This window comes from Dendropsophus ebraccatus, chromosome 6 (assembly GCF_027789765.1).
Source record: "Dendropsophus ebraccatus isolate aDenEbr1 chromosome 6, aDenEbr1.pat, whole genome shotgun sequence".
Classification (NCBI taxonomy): domain Eukaryota; kingdom Metazoa; phylum Chordata; class Amphibia; order Anura; family Hylidae; genus Dendropsophus; species Dendropsophus ebraccatus.
In genome coordinates, this window is record NC_091459.1 from 65,019,097 (window position 1) to 65,044,306 (window position 25,210).

General features: G+C 43.9%; 1 protein-coding gene across 6 annotated transcripts in view; it reads right to left on the reverse strand.

Annotated features, from left to right (window-relative positions):
* Positions 1-317: 317 nt before the first annotated feature.
* Positions 318-25,210, reverse strand: part of TMEM44 (transmembrane protein 44) — a 64,251-nt gene continuing 39,358 nt past the window's right edge. For 5 of the 6 annotated variants that reach the window (XM_069975065.1, XM_069975070.1, XM_069975064.1 and 2 more), the window contains one exon: positions 318-751. In XM_069975065.1, the coding sequence (XP_069831166.1) occupies positions 617-751 (135 nt within the window). In that variant the 3' untranslated portion in view covers positions 318-616. Of the gene's footprint in view, positions 752-24,667; positions 24,809-25,210 lie in introns of all 6 variants that reach the window. The other variant, XM_069975066.1, reaches the window with a different exon arrangement.

A 25,210-nucleotide genomic window follows, 5' to 3' on the forward strand; every position in this document is an offset into this window, starting at 1 on the left:
AAAATCCAGCAGGGAGAAATGTGATAACGAGTACCCACTTTCCTCTCCCAGTGCCCACAGTTAATGGCGGGACCAGCCTCGGGACCCCTGCCGGAAGTACTTTTCCCCTGAGTTGTGATGACGTCACGACTCGGGGGGAAATGGCCAACCCAGCTGATGAACTGGCTGAGTGGGTTGTCCTATAATACAGGGTGATAGACCACATATAGAACCCATTGAGAGACTGGGTTCATTTTTAATTAATAGACCGAAACAGAAGAAACTGAAGACATCAGACTCCGATAAAGCAACATCTTATATTAATAGGATTTACAGTCCAAAATTAAGATAATTGAATGGAAACTGCCAAAATTTTGAAAACTGCTCAGAGAAAAAAATATATAAATGTGATTGCTTTCTTATGAAAAAAACTTTATGTAACAATGAGAATTTGGAACATTATGCTAATGCACCTGATGCAAAGATCAAAAAGTAAAAAACTGATTGTGTGACTGGAGTCAAATATTCTTTTTCCGATATACAATGTCAACAAACAATTTTCTGTTTTTCACCTCCGTTCTATTTCCTCAGGTTAGGGGATTGTGTGTTCTTAGAGGTTGTAGTGAACTCAAGGCTTTCAAAATTTGATGGTGGATGGGAACCGTTGTTCAGGACTGACGCTGATGGCTTTCAAAACGGAGCTATCATTAGGTTGGATACTCAGAAGGTCAGAATCCTTACTCCAATTTTGATCTAAATCTTCAAAATCCCACTAAAAAGAAAGAAGTAATACAGACACAATTAATAGGGTATTTTTGGCTTTGCATAATAAAGGGCTAACACATGAATTATATAGACAAATGTTTCACTTGGATACTTTATGCTCTTCTCCCTCTTCAGCAATGAATGGTGCATATTCCAATCTTATCGGAATCTAAAGGGAAATAATCCTTACTATGATGACTTTTCACATTATATAGTATAACCAGTGACTGTCGAAGTGGACACATGGTTGCTTCTAAGAACCAACCATGAAACAGACCGCAAAAAGATAATACAAAAGAGAGAAATACAGCTCACCCTGGGTTGTGTTTTCACTGCAGCAGTCAAATGGTTGATAAAGGTGCACAAGCTCCTGGGCGTGGGCTAGGCGCCTCGATGCAAGGAGTAGCTGAAGATTGTAGGTGGTGGAGCCAGCACCGTGGGACGTGAACTATAAAATATAACTTTTATTCATACATTAAAAGCGATGCTCCATGATAGGACCTACGCATTTCACGCCAATGTGCTTAATCATGGTCTAATGGACAAAATTAAAATCAACGAATAAAAGCAGGAGACCAACCAATAGATGTGTGACACGTCCCATCTCGCGAGAATGGAGCAAAACACAGCGGTGCAATTTAACCCTGTAATAGGAGTGCTAAATGTAGAGCGATAAGGCGCTTTGCACACTGGAGTATGATCCAAAAAACGCAAACAGAATTACCAAAATGTGTGTAACCATGGTTATAATGAAAACAATAATTAGTGTTACAAGAAGCTATTATTCTGCACACAATAGGCTTAGGAAATCAGGAAAAAGAAAAAAGAAGAAAAAACACACTCTAATCATAAATTATGAATAATGAAAAAGCAAATCATTTTTAAAGTTAAGACCTTTGGGATATATTGTATCTAAACAATAAATCATCTCTGCTTCCTTATGCAATGTGTACTTTGGCCAATCCCCTCCTCTAGATGATCTGTGGACCTTGACAATACCATATACATTAAAACTGCTGGTATTGCCATCGTGGACTTCTATAAAGTGTCTCGCTATGCCCGAGGCTCTTACCCCATATTTTCTGCGTATACTCGATAAGTGCTCGCTGATTCGTTGTTTGAATTTTCTAATCGTACAACCCACGTATTTGAGGTTGCATGAGACGCACTCTCTGACATAGACAATGTAGTACTATTGCAATTGATAAAGTCAAGAATTTGTTAACTTTTGTCTAGTGTGCTGTTTGTAAATTCTTTTTTCTGTGTTACGAATTTACAGATGGGGCATCGGTTCATGCCACATTTGAAACAGCCCACAGTATGTGTCGCAGGGGAGATAGCATGGGTATATAACATACTCGGGGATAAGATGTCGCCTAGAGTTCTCCCTCTGCGTGGGACGCGTCTATAGCCTTGGTCAAGTACCTCGGCCAGTATGCTGTCCTGTCTTAGTATGGGTAAATTTTTTATTAAGGATCTGGACAATCTTGTCATATTCCAGAGAGAAGGCAGTGGAAAAAGTTATAGGATTTGAAGGTACCGTTTGGCAATTATTATTGTCTGCCGAGCCGACCCACAGAGAATCACGATTTTTCCTATCGGTTAGCCTGCGGGCTCTGTTGATGGTGTGTTTGGTATAACCCCTCTGTGTTAACCTCTTAGTTGCTTCTGCACACTGTGTATTATCTGAGCATATGCGCTTAATGCGTGTAAATTCCCCCACCGGAATGGAGCGTATAGTATGCAGGGGATGTTCGCTGGACGCGTGTAAGGTGGTATTGCCAGCCGTGTCCTTGCGATAAACAGATGTAGTGACAGTTTTAGTGGAGATGGACACAACCAAATTGATGTCCAGAAATGAAATACTCGTGTTGTTGAACTGGTAAGTGAAAGCAAGATTACAGTTATTGTTATTAATATATTGCACAAATTCATTTGCTTGCCCTTCACTGCCAGACCATACCAGAAGCAAGTCTATGAAACGACCGTACCATTGTACGCATTTGAGGTAGGGATTAGTGGGGGTAAAGATGACAGATTCCTCCCACCATGCCATGTATAATCCTGCCAAGGTGGGAGAGAATCTAGCCCCCATCGGAGCTCCTCCTATCTGTAAAAAGAATTCATTGTTAAAGGTAAAGTAATTATGGGTCAAAAGATATTTAGTTAGATCAATAATATATTCACGTAGTTCGTTACTATAATCACTATACCTATAAAGATGGTGGGCTAATGCTGTAATAGCAAGATCATGAGGAATAGACGGGTACAAGGCCGCAACATCACAGCTAAGCCAAGAAAAAGAGGGGGACCATTCAAAATCTCTAAATGCGTTAAGTACAGTTCCTGAGTCCTTAAGGTACCCAGGCACCCTGGTGACCAAAGGCTGAAGAAGTCTGTCTAGCCATTCACAGATCCTTTCATTAAGGGAGCCAACCCCCGATATGATAGGACGCAAGTGGTGGGGGGCTTACTCCCTTATGAATTTTTGGAAGGCCATAAAAGAAATGGTTGGGTACTGGGGTACAAAGTATGACAAATGTTTTTCCTCTATTATCCCCAAGGTGATACCTTCTTTAACCACATCAGATAAGCTGGATCTGAAGGCGTCCGTAGGATCGGACAATAATCTGCGGTATGTTAGGCTATCATTTAAGATAGCATAAGCACTGTTACAATACATGGTTCGATCCATGATAATGATTTTTCCGCCTTTGTCGGCCATCTTTATAATTAATTCCTTATTGGATTGCAATGATTTTATGGCAAACCTTTCTTGTCGTGTTGTATTATTGTGTGTAGAGACAGTACTTTGTTCCTTTAGGAGTTTCTTGAGATCCCTCTCCATAGCATATTGGAAATTATCCAATGCTTCCACTCTGGACTTGTGAGGATAAAACAGTGGATTAGTAGTATTGGCAGATACGCTATGTATAATTTCTGGCTGTTCCGTTCTGCTTTCAAGATTTAGATCCATAAGTTGTAATAGATCAACTTGATCCTGGAATAAAAAAGATTCACAAATTCATTAGTCCTGGATTCCGGTTCGTTTTGTAAAATAATAGAGGAGTCATTACAGGAGTTGTAAAAATGTCTTTTAAGGGTTAACAACCTAGCAAATCGGGTAATGTCCATTATTGTTTTAAACATGTCAAAGTGACTGGATGGCACGAATGTCAAGCCTTTTGTGAGGATACTAATATGATCCTTATTTAGAGGAAAGGTTGACAGGTTGATTATGTTGTTAGAAGCAAATTCAGACTGGGTTTTGTGAGTCACAAGATTGGATGGACTATGTGGTGCTTGACTCTCTGAGGTGGAAGTCTTGGAAGTGTCTTCTGGGATTGAGGCAATTTCTGTGGCCGATTGTTCGTTAGTGTCAATGTTGGGGTCCTCGTTATTGCCTAATACACCCTCTTTCGTCTGTCCCGTGCGGGGTAACGTTGAGTGACGTTTGTGTTTTCGCCCCGCACGTCATATGCGTTTTTTGACTGTTTGTTATTTGTATTATGTTGAGTGTTTTTTTGGTCTACCTCCACCACCTCCTCGTGCACCCTGTTGATAATTACTGTGTTGGTTGGTTTTGGTGTTATCACGAGTTGGTTCATTAAGTTTACTTTGTGTGGATCGATTGGGGTCCCTCATATTGTCCATTCCAGACTCATTATCTGATTAATCAGTGGAGTCAAATTCACCTGAAGAGAAACTGACATGCGTATTATTTTGATGCGATTCATTGCTAGATTTTTTAAGTATAGATTTAGTTAGTGCACGTCTATTTTGTTTCCAGGTGTACACTTGATTGAGACTGTAATCATCATTGTCACGTTGGAACTTTCTCTTTTTTGTACTGATAATATACTCTTCTAGAGACTGTATTTTCTGTAAAGTTTGTTTATTTAAAGTCTCGTATTCTGCTGTTCCCGCATAGGTTGACAATTTTTGTTTGGTAGTACTCAATTCAGTTTTTAATTCATCCAGTTTCAAAGCTTCATGTTTTGTAATTATTCCGATCAATTTGAATGAAAAATTTGTGATAGCCTCTGTCCATTCTGTTTGAAAATCATCCGAGAGGTTAGTGGTGGGATTTTTATAGATACGTAAACCCCTCGGTATCATTTGTTGCTCCACATAGGTTTTAAGGGTGGTTGAATCCCACCACAAGCGCAATTCCTGGGAGCGCAATTTTTTCCATTGTGTAAATAAGTCCTTGCATTCGGGGTTGAGAGTGTTTGTAAGGTCAAATACTTGTTGCAATTTGCGTTTGCGCTCCTTCACTTCATCATTGAGATTGAAATCACCAGGATCGGACTGAATGTTTGGTGGTGGTGTAAGCGATTCACTAGGTTGTGAGGTTTGGCTCATTTTGCATAGGCAATTTAGCAGGAAGGTCCAAAAAAGAAGAAAAAAAGAAAAAATGTGCTTATCAAATAATATTTAAATTTTATAAAAAGGGGGAAAAAAATTATACCAAACACACCATCAACAGAGCCCGCAGGCTAACCGAATCGTGATTCTCTGTTGGTCGGCTTGGCAGACAATAATAATTGCCAAACGGCACCTTCAAATCCTATAACTTTTTCCACTGCCTTCTCTCTGGAATATGACAAGATTGTCCAGATCCTTCATAAAAATTTACCCATACTAAGACAGGACAGCATACTGGCCGAGGTACTTGACCAAGGCTATAGATGCGTCCCACGCAGAGGGAGAACTCTAGGCGACATCTTATCCCCGAGCATGTTATATACCCATGCTATCTCCCCGGCGACACATACGTGGGTTGTACAATTAGAAAATTCAAACAACGAATCAGCGAGCACTTATCGAGTATACGCAGAAAACATGGGGTAAGAGCCTCTGGTGCAGCGAGACACTTTATAGAAGTCCACGATGGCAATACCAGCAGTTTTAATGTATATGGTATTGTCAAGGTCCACAGACCATCTAGAGGAGGGGATTGGCCAAAGTACACATTGCATAAGGAGTATAGTGGTAGTGGATAGCGCTCATCCAATATAAAGGGTTCAACAATCACAATAGCACTCACCCGGTGTATGTGGGTATGGAATAATCCCTACCCACTCCACCAAAATCCAAGATCGTGCGTTAAAAGGTATCAATCTCCGTCTCAACCGAAACATCCAAATATGGAGGGCGCTACGTTAAAAGCCCGGGGTGATGCCACTCCGGTATAACAAGGTAGGATAAAATAGAAAAAACAACAGAAGCGCTCAGAGACTGATATTATAGAATACAGTGGGATCTTTGCAAAGAGCGGTATATTCCACTTACTTCACCGTGGGGGAAAGATCCGGACCATTGATCTGACCCCCTCCAGGACGCCTGTCAGTATGCGTGCATCAATGGGCAGGTAGCCGTCATGGGTTCCAAAATAGTTTAATTACAGAAATGGATGGCAACGCGTTTCGGTGGGTATAAGATCCACCTTTTTCAAGCCAACAGAATCTACCACAAATCTATTATTTATAGCAACCATAATTACTTACATACATGATCAAACAGGAGCTGTGTGGATCTCGCGCCGGACCGGAAGCGACGCGACGCACGGCAAAACCGGAAACGCCATGCGTTCCACGATGCGCTCCACGTCAGATGACGAGACCGCAGGACACTTCCGGTCTCGTCATCTGACGTGGAGCGCATCGTGGAACGCATGGCGTTTCCGGTTTTGCCGTGCGTCGCGTCGCTTCCGGTCCGGCGCGAGATCCACACAGCTCCTGTTTGATCATGTATGTAAGTAATTATGGTTGCTATAAATAATAGATTTGTGGTAGATTCTGTTGGCTTGAAAAAGGTGGATCTTATACCCACCGAAACGCGTTGCCATCCATTTCTGTAATTAAACTATTTTGGAACCCATGACGGCTACCTGCCCATTGATGCACGCATACTGACAGGCGTCCTGGAGGGGGTCAGATCAATGGTCCGGATCTTTCCCCCACGGTGAAGTAAGTGGAATATACCGCTCTTTGCAAAGATCCCACTGTATTCTATAATATCAGTCTCTGAGCGCTTCTGTTGTTTTTTCTATTTTATCCTACATTGCATAAGGAAGCAGAGATGATTTATTGTTTAGATACAAGATATCCCAAAGGTCTTAACTTTAAAAATGATTTGCTTTTTCATTATTCATAATTTATGATTAGAGTGTGTTTTTTCTTCTTTTTTCTTTTTCCTGATTTCCTAAGCCTATTGGTGCAGAGTAATAGTTAGCTTCTTGTAACACTATTTAATTATTGTTTTCATTATAACCATGGTTACACACATTTTGGTAATTCTGTTTGCGTTTTTTGGATCATACTCCAGTGTGCAAAGCGCCTTATCGCTCTACATTTAGCACTCCTATTACAGGGTTAAATTGCACCGCTGTGTTTTGCTCCATTCTCGCGAGATGGGACGTGTCACACATCTATTGGTTGGTCTCCTGCTTTTATTCGTTGATTTTAATTTTGTCCATTAGACCATGATTAAGCACATTGGCGTGAAATGCGTAGGTCCTATCATGGAGCATCGCTTTTAATGTATGAATAAAAGTTATATTTTATAGTTCACGTCCCACGGTCCTGGCTCCACCACCTACAATCTTCAGCTACTCCATAAAACAGACCACCTACAGGCTGCGGAGGGAGCCAGGTGGGCGTCTATCAGGCTAGTTGTCAGAAGTGCCCCTTCTAAAAGGACCTTATTCAACTATAAGAGCATCCACCGAATGCCCTTGCAGTTACAGATGGTTTCCTGGCCCTCTCTGGCCTGTTTACAGCTGCTGAAGGGGGTCATGAAGCTGAAAACAGCAGAAGGTGGGGATATACGCAATTTGTATAAGACCCATTGAATTTTAAGGAGAACTCCGGGCAGGACACTTTTGTCAGGCAGGCTCGGTCATTCAGCAGCAGAGGTGGAACACCACTGCAGCCACTAAATGGCTGAGCAGGACTGCCACATCACTTCCTAGGACTCTTCTCAACTCCGGGAAGCAGCCAGGGACAGGAGCAGCGGACTTTGGCATCAGCGCTGGAGCCAGAGAGGTAAGTGGATGTTTTAGTTTTTATCCAACCCCTCCCTGGCCATATTGAAAAAAAGTATTGTGCCTGGAGTCCTCCTTTTAATGCGAGTTGCTCAAAAGGCGTAGCCCTGTGAGCTGTGCTATTCACATAGCTTCTGGAAATACATAAACAGCATAGCTTGCAGAGTGAACTTCTCTGTGTTCCTTTCCCCCTATCAGAGGTGCACATGGTGACAGCACTTCTGCACCCTCTGGGTGCAGAAAAAAGACAGCGGAGTGCCGTCACCATGGTGTTATATATGTTTATTAGGGTTTCTAATGGACATCTGCACCGATAAGAACTGTCTCGCTCTTTAAGCTTAATTTGTTGATCATCAGCAATAAGCTAGTTACAAAAAAATGGCTGACAAAGAAGGTATGTAATAAGCATAAAAAAATTGCTGGAAAAATCCACTGGAGGCTAATATGACTTCACTTCAGTGAGGGAAACCTTTTTAAGAATTGTGAATGGCTTACATTCTCCTCAAACCATGCAGTGCTATGGACCATACAAATTAATGGTTATGGTTATTAACACCATAAAATAATTATGAGCGACGTCCTGCCTGTAACAAAAAAAAATCTCAAGATGTAATAACCAGGTTCTTTCACTAAAACCCAACTAAAAGGGCTATTCCCAAGAGCCCTATCTAAATAGGGCCTAACTATGTCGGGGGGAGGGGGGGGGGTTGGGGTCTTTTGCAGTCTTGAGAACCCCAAAATCCCTGCTGAAAAGGGCTGCATTTGTTTCTTTTATGTAGCTCCATAGAGAATGAACAGAGGTGTTGCATGCACGAGCAGCCCACTCTATTCATCTGGGATCTCAGGGTCTCTTATCAAGACTGCAGGGAACCCCAGCAGTCAGATCCCCTATTATCTTTAAGTTAAAGATGCACTCCACTCTCTAGCCGGCTAATGAATCCCCCAGACTATAATGAGGCAAAAGAGAAAGCTAATTGATAGCCAGGGAGAGAAGAGTGCTACTGTGTCAGTATATTTTTCGCTCCGCAAATTTGAGTCTGCTATTTTTCATTAGCAATCCACAAATTTCCATCTGTATTGAATCCGTATTGCATCTGTATTTTTTGCTGATCCACAAAAATGAAAAAGCGTGGTCACTGCAGAATCTAGTAATTTGCAGAATGAAGCGTTGTATTGGTGTCAATAAACGAGTTTCAGTTAGTGCTAGGGCCAGTCTTTTTTTTTTTTTTTTTTTTTTGCGGTACGGACCACAGTCCTGTACAAAACTATGGATGTGTGAATGGGGCCATTGAAATACATTAATCCTATTTTCTGTCAGCAATTGCAGACATGTGAATAGGGTCTAACGCTTTCAAATGCAATTCTAAGATTTTGAAAAAGATAAAATGTAGATTAAATGGTGAACTCTAGTGGTATGTATGGATATTACACACACACACACACACATACACACACATTAGCCATAACATTAGGGATGGCAATTGTCAGGAGATAGGATAATTTAGGCAGCAAGTGATCTGTTAGTGTTCTGGGCACATGTTCCTGCTGAAAAGAACCACTGCCATTAGATAATAAAGAGGTGTACTGCGTCTGTACAATATTTAGGTTGGTGTTACAGGTCAGAAAAACATCCACATGAATGCTTGGACTCAGGACATTGCCCAGAGTAGTATACTGCCTCTGCTGGCTTTTCTTGTTCCCATAAGTCATCCTGTTGCCATCCCTCCCCCATACACATGGCGTAAAAGAAAACCTTCAACAAATCAAGCCATCTCTTTCCATTGCTTTGTGGTCCCATTCTGATGCACAAATACCACTGTAGGGTTTTTCAGAGGTGGAAAGGATTCATTATGGGCACTCAGACCAGTCTGTGCCAATATAGCCCCATACACAAGCTGCAACTTGGGATTTATTAAGACCGGTGTATCGGCACACTGGTCTTACTAAAAGGGATATTTTCATCAGACGAACATTTTTACCAAATCACCAATATACACTTATTACATGAAATGCTTTTAAAGTGCTTTTTTATCCTGCACTTACTACTGCATCAAGGCTTCACTTCCTGGATAAAATGGTGATGTCACGACCGGTCCCAGAGCTGTGCGGGCTGTGGCTGCTGAAGAGGATGATGGCAGGGGAACACTGAGGGACACTGGGCACTGGGGGGGGGGGGGGGACACTGAGCATCCCCCTGCCATCATCCTCTCCAGCAGCCACAGCCTGCACAGCTCTGGGAGTTGGGTTGTGACATCACCATTTTATCCAGAAAGTGAAGCCTTGATGCAGTAGTAAGTGCAGGGAGAAAACACTATGGGGGACATTTATGAAGTCCGGCGTTTCTTTTACGCCAGGCTTACAAATGTCCCCACAGTTCCGGAGCTCAGACGATTTATGTAGAGGCGCATTACCTCTACATAAATCCAGATTGCACAGAGCCCGTCTGGCGTAGGTTTCAGTATAATTTTTCCACGGAAAAATTGATAAATGCGGTGCACGCAGTGGCCGCGCCCCCTCTGTGTGCTGCCCACCCCCGTAACGCCCCCTCTCCGCCCCACTGGTGAAGGTGGTGCAGATGCGGAAAAAAATATTTTAAAAAATACCATTTGAGAATATTTTTACGCCGATCTTCCCCATCTGCGCCTAAAAAGGGATTTACGCCTTTTCATATATGTCCCCCTATATGTGCATTTCCCATAATAAGTGTATATTGAGGATTTGTATAACTTTTGGGGGGCAAAACAATACTTTATATTTAAATGTTTTTATTAATTTTATAAAAACACGAGGAACAAGTAACAGCAAACGAGTAACGTTCTCGGTTGGCGTATACAGGTATATAAAATACAATCAGTACATTGTGCGTCATCTAGGACGTGAGAGGATACCTGTTAATATACAAGTAAATGAAGAGATAAAGTGTGTATTTAAAACACATACACAAACCTAACAAACAGAACAACTGAAGCTCTCATAGGAAGTCCAGATCCGACCTCCAGGTCAGGTGCATGGGATACTCCCGAGTCAATAGGAGGGTCCCCGGGCAATAACCTCTTCTGATACCAAGTGGTTAGGCAAAAGCATTCCTTAATGGAACGTTGTATCGGCAAAGGTAATAGGGCAATATAATTCTCCCAACAGTCAAAAAAGCGTTCTACACGAGTTTCCTTCCTCTTCGAAGCCTGCACCCAGTCAATTGCCATAAAAAAAGGAAAGTTTCTCTAGAAACAGTTTAAATGGGGGGGGGGGGGGGGCAGACGGGTGATTCCAAGAGTGCAATATAGTTTTCACGCCTGCAGCAGAGAGCATATATAAGAGTTTTCGGCCGCCCACAGAGCAAGGAAAGTCATGGTTGCCTATGTAATCAAATATCGCCCATATTGGGCCCATTGGGATATAATTGACCAAATGAGTAGTGGCGAATGTCTGAACTGGGTTAAAAAATGAGCGAATCACAGGGCATTCCCACAAACAATGAAGTATGCCCACCCCTCCCTCCCGGCATCTAAAGCAGTTGTCCGATGGATAGATACCCATTTTGTGTCCCCTAATTGGTGACAAGTAGGACCTATGGAAAATTTGCAGTTGCATTTCCAAGTATCGGCTGGAAGGCAGATACCTAGTGCCCCTTATGTGTGCATTAAGAAGGACGGGGGTTGTCAGTTCCGGGATATCATGTGACCATTTGGTCAGGGCGGCTGAGGACTTAGCATAATCTAAAGGGGTGTGTATGAATTTATAATAGAAGGAGGTGTGACTCCGCATAGTGGGAGGGTGTGTTATAGCTCTCTTAACATACATGGACCATTCTGTAGGGTGTATCTCCGTTAGTATTTTAGATATATAGCTGTGAGCTTGTAGGTAAGGGAAGGAGGTTATGTTTATGTATGGGAATTGGTTATAAGGTCTGACAGGGAGAGGATATTGTGTGTATCAGCATGTAAGAATTGTGCCACGTGACTAAGCCCTGCCCTGTACCAACAAAGAAAGTCTCTGAAAAAAACACTTTAATAAAAATTTTGCCCGGACATGCTATTCTTACCTCTCCGTGCTACCCCACTGTCCTCTTATGGCATGTTCAGGTCCCGAGCTAAAAGATCCCACTCCACTTTAGAGATGGACTCTTGGCAGTGGCAGCCTGCTCAGCCAATCACTGACTGGAAATAGGACAGTGCTGTGGCCAGTGACTGCCAAGATGAGTCTGTCTTGGAAGAAGGGGTGGGACCACAACATACCATGGGAGGACACTGGGGAGCACAGAGGTAATAATAGCATGTTTGTTATGTTCTCTACCAGGGCAGCAACATATTAAAAAATGAATGGAATACTTCTTTAAATCCCTGCTGAGCGAAACTGAGGCTGCCATATGGCAGTCTCTGAAATCCACACTAGTTCTTAAGCTGGTTTACCCCAAAATTTGTGCCTCTTTGCTAACATACGCTAGGCATGGGATTATTGTTCAGCCACCTGCCATTTACCACCCATGATGACCCTGTTGCCAATTCACCATATTTCTTTCCTATGACCACTTTTAAAATGTGGTATAGAAATAATAAGAAAAAACTGGAGGGGAGGAGACTACATCAAACAAATGTCTAGAGCAGAAAACAAATATATTTTCAACCTAAACACAATTTAACCAGCTGGTCTGAATGGCGAAATTGAATTATTTGCATTTATGTAAATCTCTATGCTTGGGCAAGCCTACTTAAGAGCAAGGATACCAGGAGGCAGATACTCTTGAGAAAGGAGGGCGGATCCTCCGAAACATGTCGAGGTGTTTTGTCTCCCATCAGCTTCAGTAGTTTGTGACGTCACACTACCCAGCAAAAGACCGGCTGGAGTGCGTCCCTTGTGAAGAGGATATTTCATTTGGAGCAAACAGACTGCAACTCTCTTCAACAATCACCACACAACCATCTGGAGTGAGGATTGCTAGCTTCTTTTTACACTATCCCAGAGGGGATACAGGCAGTGGATTACCTGACAAACCTCAACCTGGATAGAACGTGTATCCGGAGGTTAGTACTGGTTATACAGCCATAGTGTAGGGCTTTTTCAACAGTCTATTGCACAATCTATATAGTATATTCGAGGAACAGGTACAATTACTTTGTTTTTTGTTTGTACCACTTTTAAAATGTATTTACCACTGAATAATGGGAACATCCCACAATCCTTGCACTTTGGTAGGTTCTCTTACCCAGATGTCTAGCCATCACAATTGTATCATGGTCAAAGTTGTTAAGATCCTTATGCTCCAAGGCTATGTTCCCACACAGTATTTTTGCTCAGTATTTTGCAAACAAAACCAGGATATCCTACAACGACCACCAGACCTGCCTGGGTCTCTATCAACAAATTCCTAAAAAAACGGCTACTGATGTTTAATCAATGTAAATCTCTTTATTATCAAAAATATCAATAAAATCACAACATGGAGTAAAAATCATGCACACAAGAGGTACTGTCTAAACAGATGATAAGATGGATACAACAATGTATCCCTAAATGTAAAGGTATCCACTACTGTGTGAATCCTGCCTACAGCATGCCAACAACTCCTCTGTGAACAAGCGGTACGCGAAACGTGCGTTAGAGGTGGCAGCACACAGTTATATCAGGTACTGTTTTTTTGTCCCAGTCAGTGTATTTATTGTTGGAGAACTTTCTCATTACTGTTTACATACTTCCTTTCACCTGGGTTTAGTGCAATAGCAATGGACAGTCTAGTGCAATACAGAGCATCAAAGCCAATATCATGCTGTAGGCAGGATTCACACAGTAGTGGATACCTTTACATTTAGGGATACATTGTTGTATCCATCTTATCATCTGTTTAGACAGTACCTCTTGTGTGCATGATTTTTACTCCATGTTGTGATTTTATTGATATTTTTGATAATAAAGAGATTTACATTGATTAAACATCAGTAGCCGTTTTTTTAGGAATTTGTAAACAAACCCAGGAGTGGATTGAAAACACAGAAAAGCTATGTTTACACACACTAAAACCCAAAAAGTTCTTGTCTTGAAGCCAGGGGTTCAGCCTAGGGGGGGTAAGTGAGTCTGAGTGGCCCCCCAACCAACCTTACCCATAGGGAACCTCAGCAGGTGACAAGGATTTTAAAATAAAGGCTATATTCTTCAACATTACCCATAGTGAATAAGGATAAAGAGCAGTGTAAGAGGCTTCTACATTTCACATATAGAAGCACAAAAAAATTAAAAGTGCTTAAGATTAGAAAAATATAGCTGCTTTCTTCCACAGACAGCACCACTCTTGTCCTCAGTTTGTGTGTTGTATTCGACTGAAGTGAATAGAGCCAAGTTGTAATACAACACACAACCTAAGAGCAGGGGTGGCGCTGTTTTGGAAGAAAGCAACTATTTTTTTTTTAATTAATTCTGGAGAACCCTTTTAACCAGATTATCTTTGCCTAAATAATAGTGGTATAGGTAATACGCTTTTAGACATTAAAATGGGTGAGTTGGTTGTGATCATACATGTATGTACAATCCAAGATATTTGATGAGCTGCTAGACATCCATTTCCTATCTATCTATCTTATCTGTCCCCCTGCCCCCCTCCTCTGTTTAGTACAGACCCATGTGCAATATAGCACACGCACACACACACGCACATCATACTGAATACTAGATGGTGGGAAAGCTGGGTGACCTCCATTATACTAAGTACTAGATGGTGGGAAAGCTGGGTGACCTCCATTATACTAAGTACTAGATGCTGGGAAAGCTGAGTGACCTCCATTATACTAAGTACTAGATGCTGGGAAAGCTGGGTGACCTCCATTATACTGACTACAGGATGCCAGAAAGCTGGGTGACCGCCATTATACTGACTACAGGATGCCAGAAAGCTGGGTCACCTCCATTATACTGACTAAAGGATGCCAGAAAGCTGGGTGACCTCCATTATACTGACTAAAGGATGCTGGGAAAGCTGGGTGACCTCCATCATACTGACTACAGGATGCCAGAAAGCTGGGTGACCGCCATCATACTGACTACAGGATGCCAGAAAGCTGGGTGACCTCCATCATACTGACTACAGGATGCCAGAAAGCTGGGTGACCTCCATCATACTGACTACAGGATGCCAGAAAGCTGGTTGACCTCCATTATACTGACTACGGCAAGGGTGTCACACTGCTGTATATATACAGTGTATACATATAAATGGCTTCCGCTGGTCACTGCTGTATATACAATATGTAGCTCCTGCTGGTCACTTGGACACTAGTGTATATACATATATATGGCTCCTGCTGGACACTGCTGTATGTATAAATGTATGTAATGTATATGTGTATATATATATATATATATATATATATATATATATATATATATATATATATTATATATATACACACACACACATACACTCACCGGCCACTTTATTAGGTACACCATGCTAGTAACGGGTTGGACCCCCTTTTGCCTTCAGAACTGCCTCAATTCTTCGTGGCATAGATACAACAAGGTGCTGGAAGCATTCCTCAGAGATTTTGGTCCATATTGACATGATGGCATCACACAGTTGCCACAGATTTGTCGGCTGCACATCCATGATGCGAATCTCCCGTTCCACCACATCCCAAAGATGCTCTATTGGATTGAGATGTGGTGACTGTGGAGGCCATTTGAGTACAGTGAACTCATTGTCATGTTCAAGAAACCAGTCTGAGAGGATTCTAGCTTTATTACATGGCGCATTATCCTGCTGAAAGTAGCCATCAGATGTTGGGTACATTGTGGTCATAAAGGGATGGACATGGTCAGCAACAATACTCAGGTAGGCTGTGGCGTTGCAACGATGCTCAATTGGTACTAAGGGGCCCAAAGAGTGCCAAGAAAATATTCCCCACACCATGACCCCACCACCACCAGCCTGAACCGTTGATACAAGGCAGGATGGATCCATGCTTTCATGTTGTTGACGCCAAATTCTGACCCTACCATCCGAATGTCGCAGCAGAAATCGAGACTCATCAGACCAGGCAACGTTTTGCCAATCTTCTGTCCAATTTCGATGAGCTTGTGCAAATTGTAGCCTCAGTTTCCTGTTCTTAGCTGAATGGAGTGGCACCTGGTGTGGTCTTCTGCTGCTGTAGCCCATATGCCTCAAAGTTGGCCGTACTGTGCGTTCAGAGATGCTCTTCTGCCTACCTTGGTTGTAACGGTTGGCTATTTGAGTCTCTGTTGCCTTTCTATCAGCTCGAACCAGTCTGCCCATTCTCCTCTGACCTCTGGCATCAACAAGGCATTTCCGCCCACAGAACTGCCGCTCACTGGATGTTTTTTCTTTTTCGGACCATTCTCTGTAAACCCTAGAGATGGTTGTGCGTGAAAATCCCAGTAGATCAGCAGTTTCTGAAATACTCAGACCAGCCCTTCTGGCACCAACAACCATGCCACATTCAAAGGCACTCAAATCACCTTTCTTCCCCATACTGATGCTCTGTTTCAACTGCAGGAGATTGTCTTGACCATGTCTACATGCCTAAATGCACTGAGTTGCCGCCATGTGATTGGCTGACTAGAAATTAAGTGGTAACGTGCAGTTGGACAGGTGTACCTAATAAAGTGGCCGGTGAGTATATGTGTGTATATATATGTGCAGTGTCCCAGAACAGAGTATCTATGTCACTTTGTCTCTGTACCTTTATCATAGCCAGTTCTGTTCTGGAAAGCTATGGTGCACTGCAAGCTGTGTGCATTGTGTCACCCCTCTCAGTATTCAGGTCTGCTATTCCATTCATTTCTTGTAGGCATATTCAGTTATCAGTGCCTAGGGGTATTATGTCGCCCCCCCAGTGTTCAAGTATGGTACTTCTCATGTATATTTAGTCCTATATGCCTAATGGTGTGATGATGCAATGGCTAAATGTCACGTGACTGCCCCTGCTTCCATGGTAACTCCAATGGCCATCGAGCTTTGGCTGGGGAATACCATGTGACTTCCTTTCTGCCTGGTCTCTTGTCTCCCACCTTCAGGGGGATAGGTTGTGTGATGCTGCTGCTCCTGTGTCACAAGCACAAAACTAGAAGGGGTATACACTTAAAAAATAACCTTTACTGATTTCTATTAAAACTTGATCCCCACATGACACAACACAAACAGATAATGTACAAATGGTGGCCTAAATTCCACCCTAACTGGTAACGTCACTGCAAATAGTCACAAAACAACAATCATCAGGGGTTTAATAAATAAATAGTAAATGGTATTGTCTCACCCATCTGATGTCTTAATCAAGCGTTGTTACTGTTACGTAGCTTGCGGAGGTAGAGAGAGTCCAGCGTACAGGTGTTGGAGACCCACTGGCCCTACTATGCCCTGGATGAAATATAGGCCGTACTATCCCTGCTCGCACAGGGAATAGCGGGGCACTCGCCCTAAAAAGGGCGACCCCTACCCCGAGCTACCCCTTTGTCAAGAAGACCCTAATTTTCCCTTCCTAGCGTGCAGGTCCCCCACCTTCCGACGCGTTTCTGCCAGGTGTACTGGGGTTATCAAGGAAGCGAGGCACACAGGGAAAACCAAAAAATAAATCTAAATAACAAAATATAATGAACTGACAATTAGGCTCCGGTATGGTGTCCGGGCCTATCGGGATGCGTGTGGTTGGTCCCTGCAGTGGCAGGCGACCCCCTTCCTGGCGAAATATCAAGCCAGGATACTCTGGAAGCAGTGGCTACCTGTTCCTGCGCCGATACACAGGGATTAAATAACTTCAAACCGCGCTGCCGGACCGTCCGACGTGATGCGTCATTGCCCGTCATGACGTCATCACGTATTTCTCACGGTGCGCTGCGGCGTCACCTAGACGACCTCTGTAAACAAATCAAGCGCCGTCTGGTGAACCGTATAAGCCCTTTGGGTTTACAGCAGGGTATCTCAGAACTGGCTACAGAAATGCGGAGATCTATACATTATCTTTACATCATGCAAAATTACTTAAGGATATGCAAAACGCCCCATCTAGAGGTAAGATAGAAGCCAAAGGCTATCCAAACATAAAGTGCAAACAGGAAATTATCCGTAAAAGAAACTACCGATTTGAATGACAGTGGCAGGCATTATATTTACAAAAAACATGAGAAGCTGAGCTGTTCATTCATCCCATTCGGTGCTGTGGTTTTTAACCTGAATATCCATTCAGTTTCTCGCTGAAGGACTCTCTTGTCCCAGTTACCCCCCCGTACTGGGGGTTGCACCAAATCTATGCCCATGAATTTAAGGCCACTCACATCTCCCCCATGCTCAGTATTGATGTGCCTCGCCAAGGGTTTGTCCATCTCACGTCTTATATCACATAGATGTTCTCCGATCCTGCGACGGAATTCGCGGATCGTTTTACCCACGTACTCCTTACCGCAGCTACATGTCGCTTTATATATCACCCCTTTGCTTCTACAGGTAATGAAGCTCCTGATGTCATATTTCGTACCTGTTATGTTGCTCCTAAATTCTCTACCTGTTTCTATGTGGCTGCATGCCACGCAGCCGCTACATCGAAAACAGCCCACTAGGGGTCGATCAAGCCAGGTTCTGTTCACGGGGGGCATAAAGTGACTTTTAATTAGTCGATCTCTTAAACTTCTCCCTCTCCTGAATGTGATTTCTGGTCTTTCACCTATTTTACCTTGTAAATCTGGGTCCATCCGCAGGATGTCCCAGTGCTTATTGAGGATCTCACGTATCTGAGTCGCACCCGAATCATATGTCCCTAAGACCCGAGTGGTCATGGTGTCCCCTTGTTTTTGCTGGGGTACTAACAAGGCTGCTCTTGCCTTATTTTTGGCATCACGGTACGCTTTTTTTAGGACATCATCTGGGTAGCCCCTCGATAGGAACCTAACCCGTAGGTCTCTAGCCTGGGCCTCAAACTCCTCCTCCGTGGAGCAGTTCCGCCTCATGCGTAAATATTGCCCCTTTGGTATTCCCAATTTCAGGGGTCTCGGATGGCTACTCTGCCAATGGAGGAGTGAGTTCGTGGACGTAGGCTTCCGATATACTGTGGTCATCAAATTGCCATCACTATCACGCGAAATAAGGACATCTAGGAAAGGCAGACGATCCCTATGTATTTCGTGTGTAAAGTGTAAACCCACACTGTTGTTATTAAGACTCTTGATAAAGTCCACAAACAGGGCCTCTGGTCCATTCCATATGACGAAAACGTCATCAATGAATCTGGACCAGAGGCCCACCTTCTCCGTGTAGTCGACATTGTCCTCAACAAACACCTTGGCCTCCTCCCACCAACCCAGGAAGAGATTTGCGACCGTGGGGGCACAAGGGCTCCCCATGGCCACTCCCCTGAGCTGGTGGAAGAAGCGCCGATTAAAGGTGAAGATATTCCTAGTAAGAGTAAATCGCAAAAGATCAACAATGAATTTATTGTGACGTTCAAATTGGCGTCCCCTACTCCGTAGGAAAAACTCGATCGCTGCAATGCCCAGGTCATGGTCTATCGAGGTATACAACGCCTCCACATCTATGCTGGCGAGATAAGACTGTTCGTCCAGCGACACTCCCTCCAATCTCTTGAGGAGGTCAGTTGTATCCCTCGTGTATGACGGCAGGGACATTACAAACGGTTGCAATATTTTGTCGATATACACTCCAATATTTTGGGTCAGACTGTTTACTCCCGAGACAATTGGTCTCCCTTTCAGGGGAGTTAATCCTTTATGGATTTTAGGTAAGGCGTAAAACGTGGCCATGACAGGGTGTTTGGGTATCAAAAATTCTGCTTCACTTTTACTGATAATGCCATCTGCTAATGCTTCTTGTACAAGTGAGTACAACTCACGCCTATAGTCGGTCATAGGACATGCATTGAGACACTTGTAGTTGGTTTCCTCTTTCAACAGGCTAAGGCACATCTCTTTATACTGCTCACACCCCATCACGACCACGTTTCCGCCCTTATCAGACTGTTTAATCACAATGGATGTATCCCTTTCTAGTCCGCAAATGGCCTTCATTTCGTTTTTGGTGTAATTCATGTGATGGTTTGATTTAATGGCTTCCATATCTTTCAGGACCAAGTCTAGGAACACATCTATGCAAGAGATATCACCTAAAGGTGGCATCCGGTCACTCTTACACTTGAGATTAGTAAATGGTCCCATGCCTGACTCAATGCCATCATCATCCATCAGTTCAACCAAAATATTGGCCCCCTCCATAATGTCTCTAGGAATCCCTAATTCCATGCTCTTTCTTTTAGCCTGAAGTGCATGGAATTTATGCCATCTTAGCTTGCGGACAAAGAGATGCAGGTCCTTAACCCATTGGAATTCCCGAAAGGTATTCGTAGGGACAAATCCCAATCCTTTGCTAAGGACACACATCTCCTCCGCCGATAGGACCTTTGTAGAGAGATTGACAATCTGGAGGTCCTGGCTCAAGGGTACTAATTCAGGCGATTCCTGAGGGGGTAGGGGACATAGGGTCTGTCTAAAAAAGGTTGCTCTGAATTGGGATTGCCACCTCTCCCTCTTCTACCTCTATATGGTTTCCTCCCTATGCCTCTCCCCCTGCCTCTTTCCCCTCGTCCTCTGCTTTCTGAGTCTGATGCCTCTGTCTCAGTGGAGGTGTATTCTCCTTCTGTTTCCCTCGGTGCCGGTTTAGATAGGAAGCTGTAAGCACGATTCTCTTTAAAATCCAATCGATCCCGATTGAACTGTTTGTGCTTCCTTTGTGTTTGATCTGGGGAGGTACAGCCCATTTATATTAGCGCCATCTGACTAATTTCTGATCGTTCCTGTGTCACAAGGCCGCAACCCTGCGGTATCTGCTGCAGCATTACCAGAAGTGTACCTGGCTGTGTTCTATTCTCAAGTTCTCAAGATTCTCATCTATTCTCAAGATCTGGGTGCCATTCTTCAGTCATTCCTCTCATCATCTTCTCTAATCATCAACAGCAAGTATTCATCTCACTTCCATTCCGCCCAGCATCTTATCCTCAGTATCACTACTACTCCCATCAGTCAGTACACTATCATCACAGCCTATTGCAGCATCACCCATTACCCATTGCCTTATTCAAGTCTGCCTTATACCCAGTTGCATCCAGAGAGACTGTTACTACTAGTTACCACCGTTACAATAAATATGCAACTACTGTTTCTGAACCTTGGTATTGGTGTAATTATTGGTGCCCTGACTAAGGACAACGAAGAATCACATGCCTAGTCTCCGCTCGGTCAGGAGCCCGGTTTCCAGCTGTGACCCCTCGTGCCTAAACCGTGACAACCATCTAGCTAGCAGCTGCCCCGGTTCCTGCCCACAACAACATTATATATATATATATATATATATATATATATACATATACACATACACACACACACATATACATGGCAGTGATCAATTGACCAGGAGAAACCACGTGTGTGTGTGTGTATATATATATATATATATATATATATATATATATATATATATATGCCGCCATGTGATTGGCTGGTTAGAAATTAAGTGGTAACGTGCAGTTGGACAGGTGTACCTAATAAAGTGGCCGGTGAGTGAGTGTGTGTATATATATATATATATATATATATATATATATATATATATATACACATACATACACACACACACGCATACATACACACACACACACACACACACACACAGCAGTGTCCAAATGACTAGGAGGAGCTCATATATATATATATATATATATATATATATATATATATATATATATATATATTTTATACAGCTTGTGTGTGTGTCCTCTCACACAGTCCTTGTACCTGACAACTCCCGGCACCATAACAGACACAGATTATGATCACTTACAGTGTCAGAGCTGCTGCTGGACTTCTTATCAGTCCTTGCCAGCCATAGACGACAGGATCCCTCCAGTTGCTGTCCTCCCTCCCCTTCATAACACGCTCTGTAGGACTGTGAGGGAGAGGAGGGGGAGGGCCAGCATCAGAGCAGGAAGCAGCGTGGAGAAGGAAGAGAACAGGGAGAAGATCCAGCCCTGGCTGGGCACGGCATCTGACGGCTGAGGGGGCCCCCTATTGCCAGGTGCTGTTACCGTCTTAAGGGCCCATTACACAGGTGATAAGGCTGTCTGAAAAAGAAATAGCTTTTGCAGACAGCATTAAGCGTCTGAGACCTCAGTGGGCCCCTGCCAGTGTGGGCCCGGGAGCGACTGCCCCCCTGCCCCCACCTATTTTCGCTACTGCTTGAAGCACTCACTCCCATAAAATCACAATCCTTTATTAATCCACGACAAATACAGTCCACATATAGAGCATCATGTGTGTACATCTGTACAGTTTTATTATTATTATTTATTTATAAAGCTCTGTATTTACATGCTCTATATGTGGACTGTATTTTTACTTGATTGCGATTTTATGGGATTGAGTGCTTCAAGACAAGAACTTTATTTTTGCATTTGCCTATTCACACTCCACAAGCTCCTGGGAACCCAAACTAAGAAAGGTATACGCCTATAATATTATGAGGCATAATTATGATTGAGTGGTTAATTTTTCTTTTTTGAGTGATATGTTCACACACTGTTGAAATTGAGTCAATGGCCACCATTTAATAGCACATAACGGCCATTGTTTTAAAATAAGGGCAAATTTTTGCCATCCACTCAATTTCAACAGTGTGTGAACATAGCCTTTCTATGTTTTCAATCAGGGACACATCATTTAGGCATGTGCTTCAATCAGTGGGGTCTCAGCAGCGGGATCCCCACTGTTTAGGTGTCTTAAGTGTGAAAACCAGGGGGCTACTTAGAAAAAAGAAGATTCTCTAAAATAAAGATCGTTTTAAACGTTAGAATCATGAGGGGATGTTCACAGGGTTGAAATGAATGTTTTATTTGGCATACACAAAAACATGATCGACCATATACAGTAGCTGCAGAACTGGACTTCTCCACACACTCATCATTCACCAGGTACAATAGCAGCCACATTAGGTTGCATTCACATGCAGGGCCGTCTTAACAAAACTATGGGCCCCTGGGCACAGCTGTGGACTGGGCCCCCCCACCCAAGATCAAGTCCCCACATCCCTCCCCCCTAACCTTGTGCTGTGCAGCCCCATGTGGGGAAAAAGAAATAGAATACCCCCCTGCATCCCACCATATAGCATAGCCCCCCCTGTGCTTCCCTCTATGAAGAATAGCCCCCCCTGTGCATCCTCCTCTTATAGAATAGCCCCCCCTGTGCATCCCCCTATGTAGAATAGCCCCCCCATGCACCCCCTATGTAGAATAGCCCCCCTGTGCATCCCCCTTATATAGAATACCCCCTTATAGAATAGCCCCCTATGTACCCCCTATGTAGAATAGCCCCCCTGTATATCTCCCCTTATAGAATAGCCCCCCCTGTTCATCCCCCTTTATAGAATAGCCCCCCTGTGCATCCCCCCCATATAGAATACTCCCCTTATAGAATAGCCCCCATGCACCCCCCTTTGTAGAATAGCCCCCCCTGTATATCTCCCCTTATAAAATAGCCCCCCTGTGCATCCCCCTATGTAGAATAGCCCCCCCGTGCATCCCCCCTTATAGAATAGCCCCCCTGTGCATCCCCCCATATAGAATAGCCCCCCCTGTGCATCCCCCTATGTAGAATAGCCCCCCCTGTGCATCCCCCCTTATAGAATAGCCCCCCCTGTGCATCCCCCTATGTAGAATAGCCCCCCTGTGCATCCCCCTATGTAGAATAGCCCCCCCTGTGCATCCACCCCTTATAGAATAGCCCCCCCGTGCATCCCCCCATATAGTATACCCCCCTTATAGAATAGCCCCCCCCATGCACCCCCTATATAATATAGCCCCCCTGAATATCTCCCCTTATAGAATAGCCCCCCTGTGCATCCCCCTATGTAAAATAGCCCCCCTGTGCATCCCCCCTTATAGAATAGCCCCCCCTGTGCATCCCCCCTTATAGAATAGCCCCCTCTGTGCATTCCCCCCTTATCGAATAGCCCCCCGTGTGCATCCTCCCTTAAAGAATACCCCACCCCCTGTGCATCATCCCATATAAAAATATAAAATAGCCCTCCGTGTGCATCTCAAACCCCCGCCCCGACTGCCCCCCCCCCCGCGTGGCCACATGTGAAGGGGTTTTAAAAATAAAAATAAAAAAATGCAACTCACCTCTCCTTGGGCCGGATCTTCAGTCTGCAGCAGCTTCTCCCTGCTCGGCGGCTTCTCTCTCCGCTCTCAGGTCCTCAGCGGCGCGTCAGGGAAATGACGTCAGCCGCTGGGGACCTGATGTAGGTGCCTGCAGACGTGCCTGCGCTCTGCACATCTGCGGCTCCTGGGGGGGATTAGGCGGCTCAGAAGAGACTGAGGGAATAGCGCGGCGGACGGCCGCGCTATTCTCTCAGTCTCAACTACTGCAAAGGGTCGGCCGCGGGTCGCGGCCCACTCAATGGTGAGGAAGACCGGCCCAGGGGGCACACGCCCCCCCCCCCCGCCCAGCCCGCCCCTGGTCTTTCCCTTTCTGCAGGGTAGGCGACTGCCACTGGGGCCCCCATGAGCCATAGGCCTCCGGGCAGCCGCCTACCCTGCCCAATGGGAAAGACGGCCCTGTTCACATGTACTGCATTTGCAGCAGATTTCACGCTGCAAATCTTGCAGCGAAATCTGCTGTGATATGTAGTACAGTTATGCCCTATGCCTTTACACAGAGAGAGTAATCTGTCAGATTTTTGAAGCCAGGAATGGATTTGAAAAGAGGAGAAATCTCAGTCTTTTCTTTATGACCTGTTCTCTGTTTATAGTCTGTTTCTGGCTTTGGCATCTACGTACACCTCTAATAAAAAGGGCCTATCTAGTGGTAGATTACCTTTAGTAGAATTCATTAAAGGGGTTATCCAGCGCTACAAAAACATGGCCACTTTTCCTCCTCTCTTGTCTCCAGATTGGGTGGGGTTTGGAACTCAGTTCCATTGAAGTAAATGGAGCTTAATTGCAATCCACATCTGAACTGGAAACAAGAGAGGGGGAAAAGTGACCATGTTTTTGTAGCACTGGATAACCCCTTTAAGGGTGCCTTCACACCTACCGTATCGCAGCAGATTTAACTAAATGAATGAACACAGCATCAAATCCGCACTTACAAATCTGCTGCGGATCCGCAGCGGATTTGACAGTGCGTATTTAATGCTGTGTTCATTCACTTAGTTAAATCTGCTGCGGATTTACGGTAGGTGTGAAGGAACCCTAAATCAAAAAGCACAAACTATTACACCCCACCTAAAAAGTCATAAAGTAAGAGAACAGACTTATGTGAAAAAATGTGCACAATAATTCAGCAACAAAGCATAAATCCATTGACCACAATAAAATGCGGTTGTGGCAGAACACATTTTGGTTCATAAAACTAAAA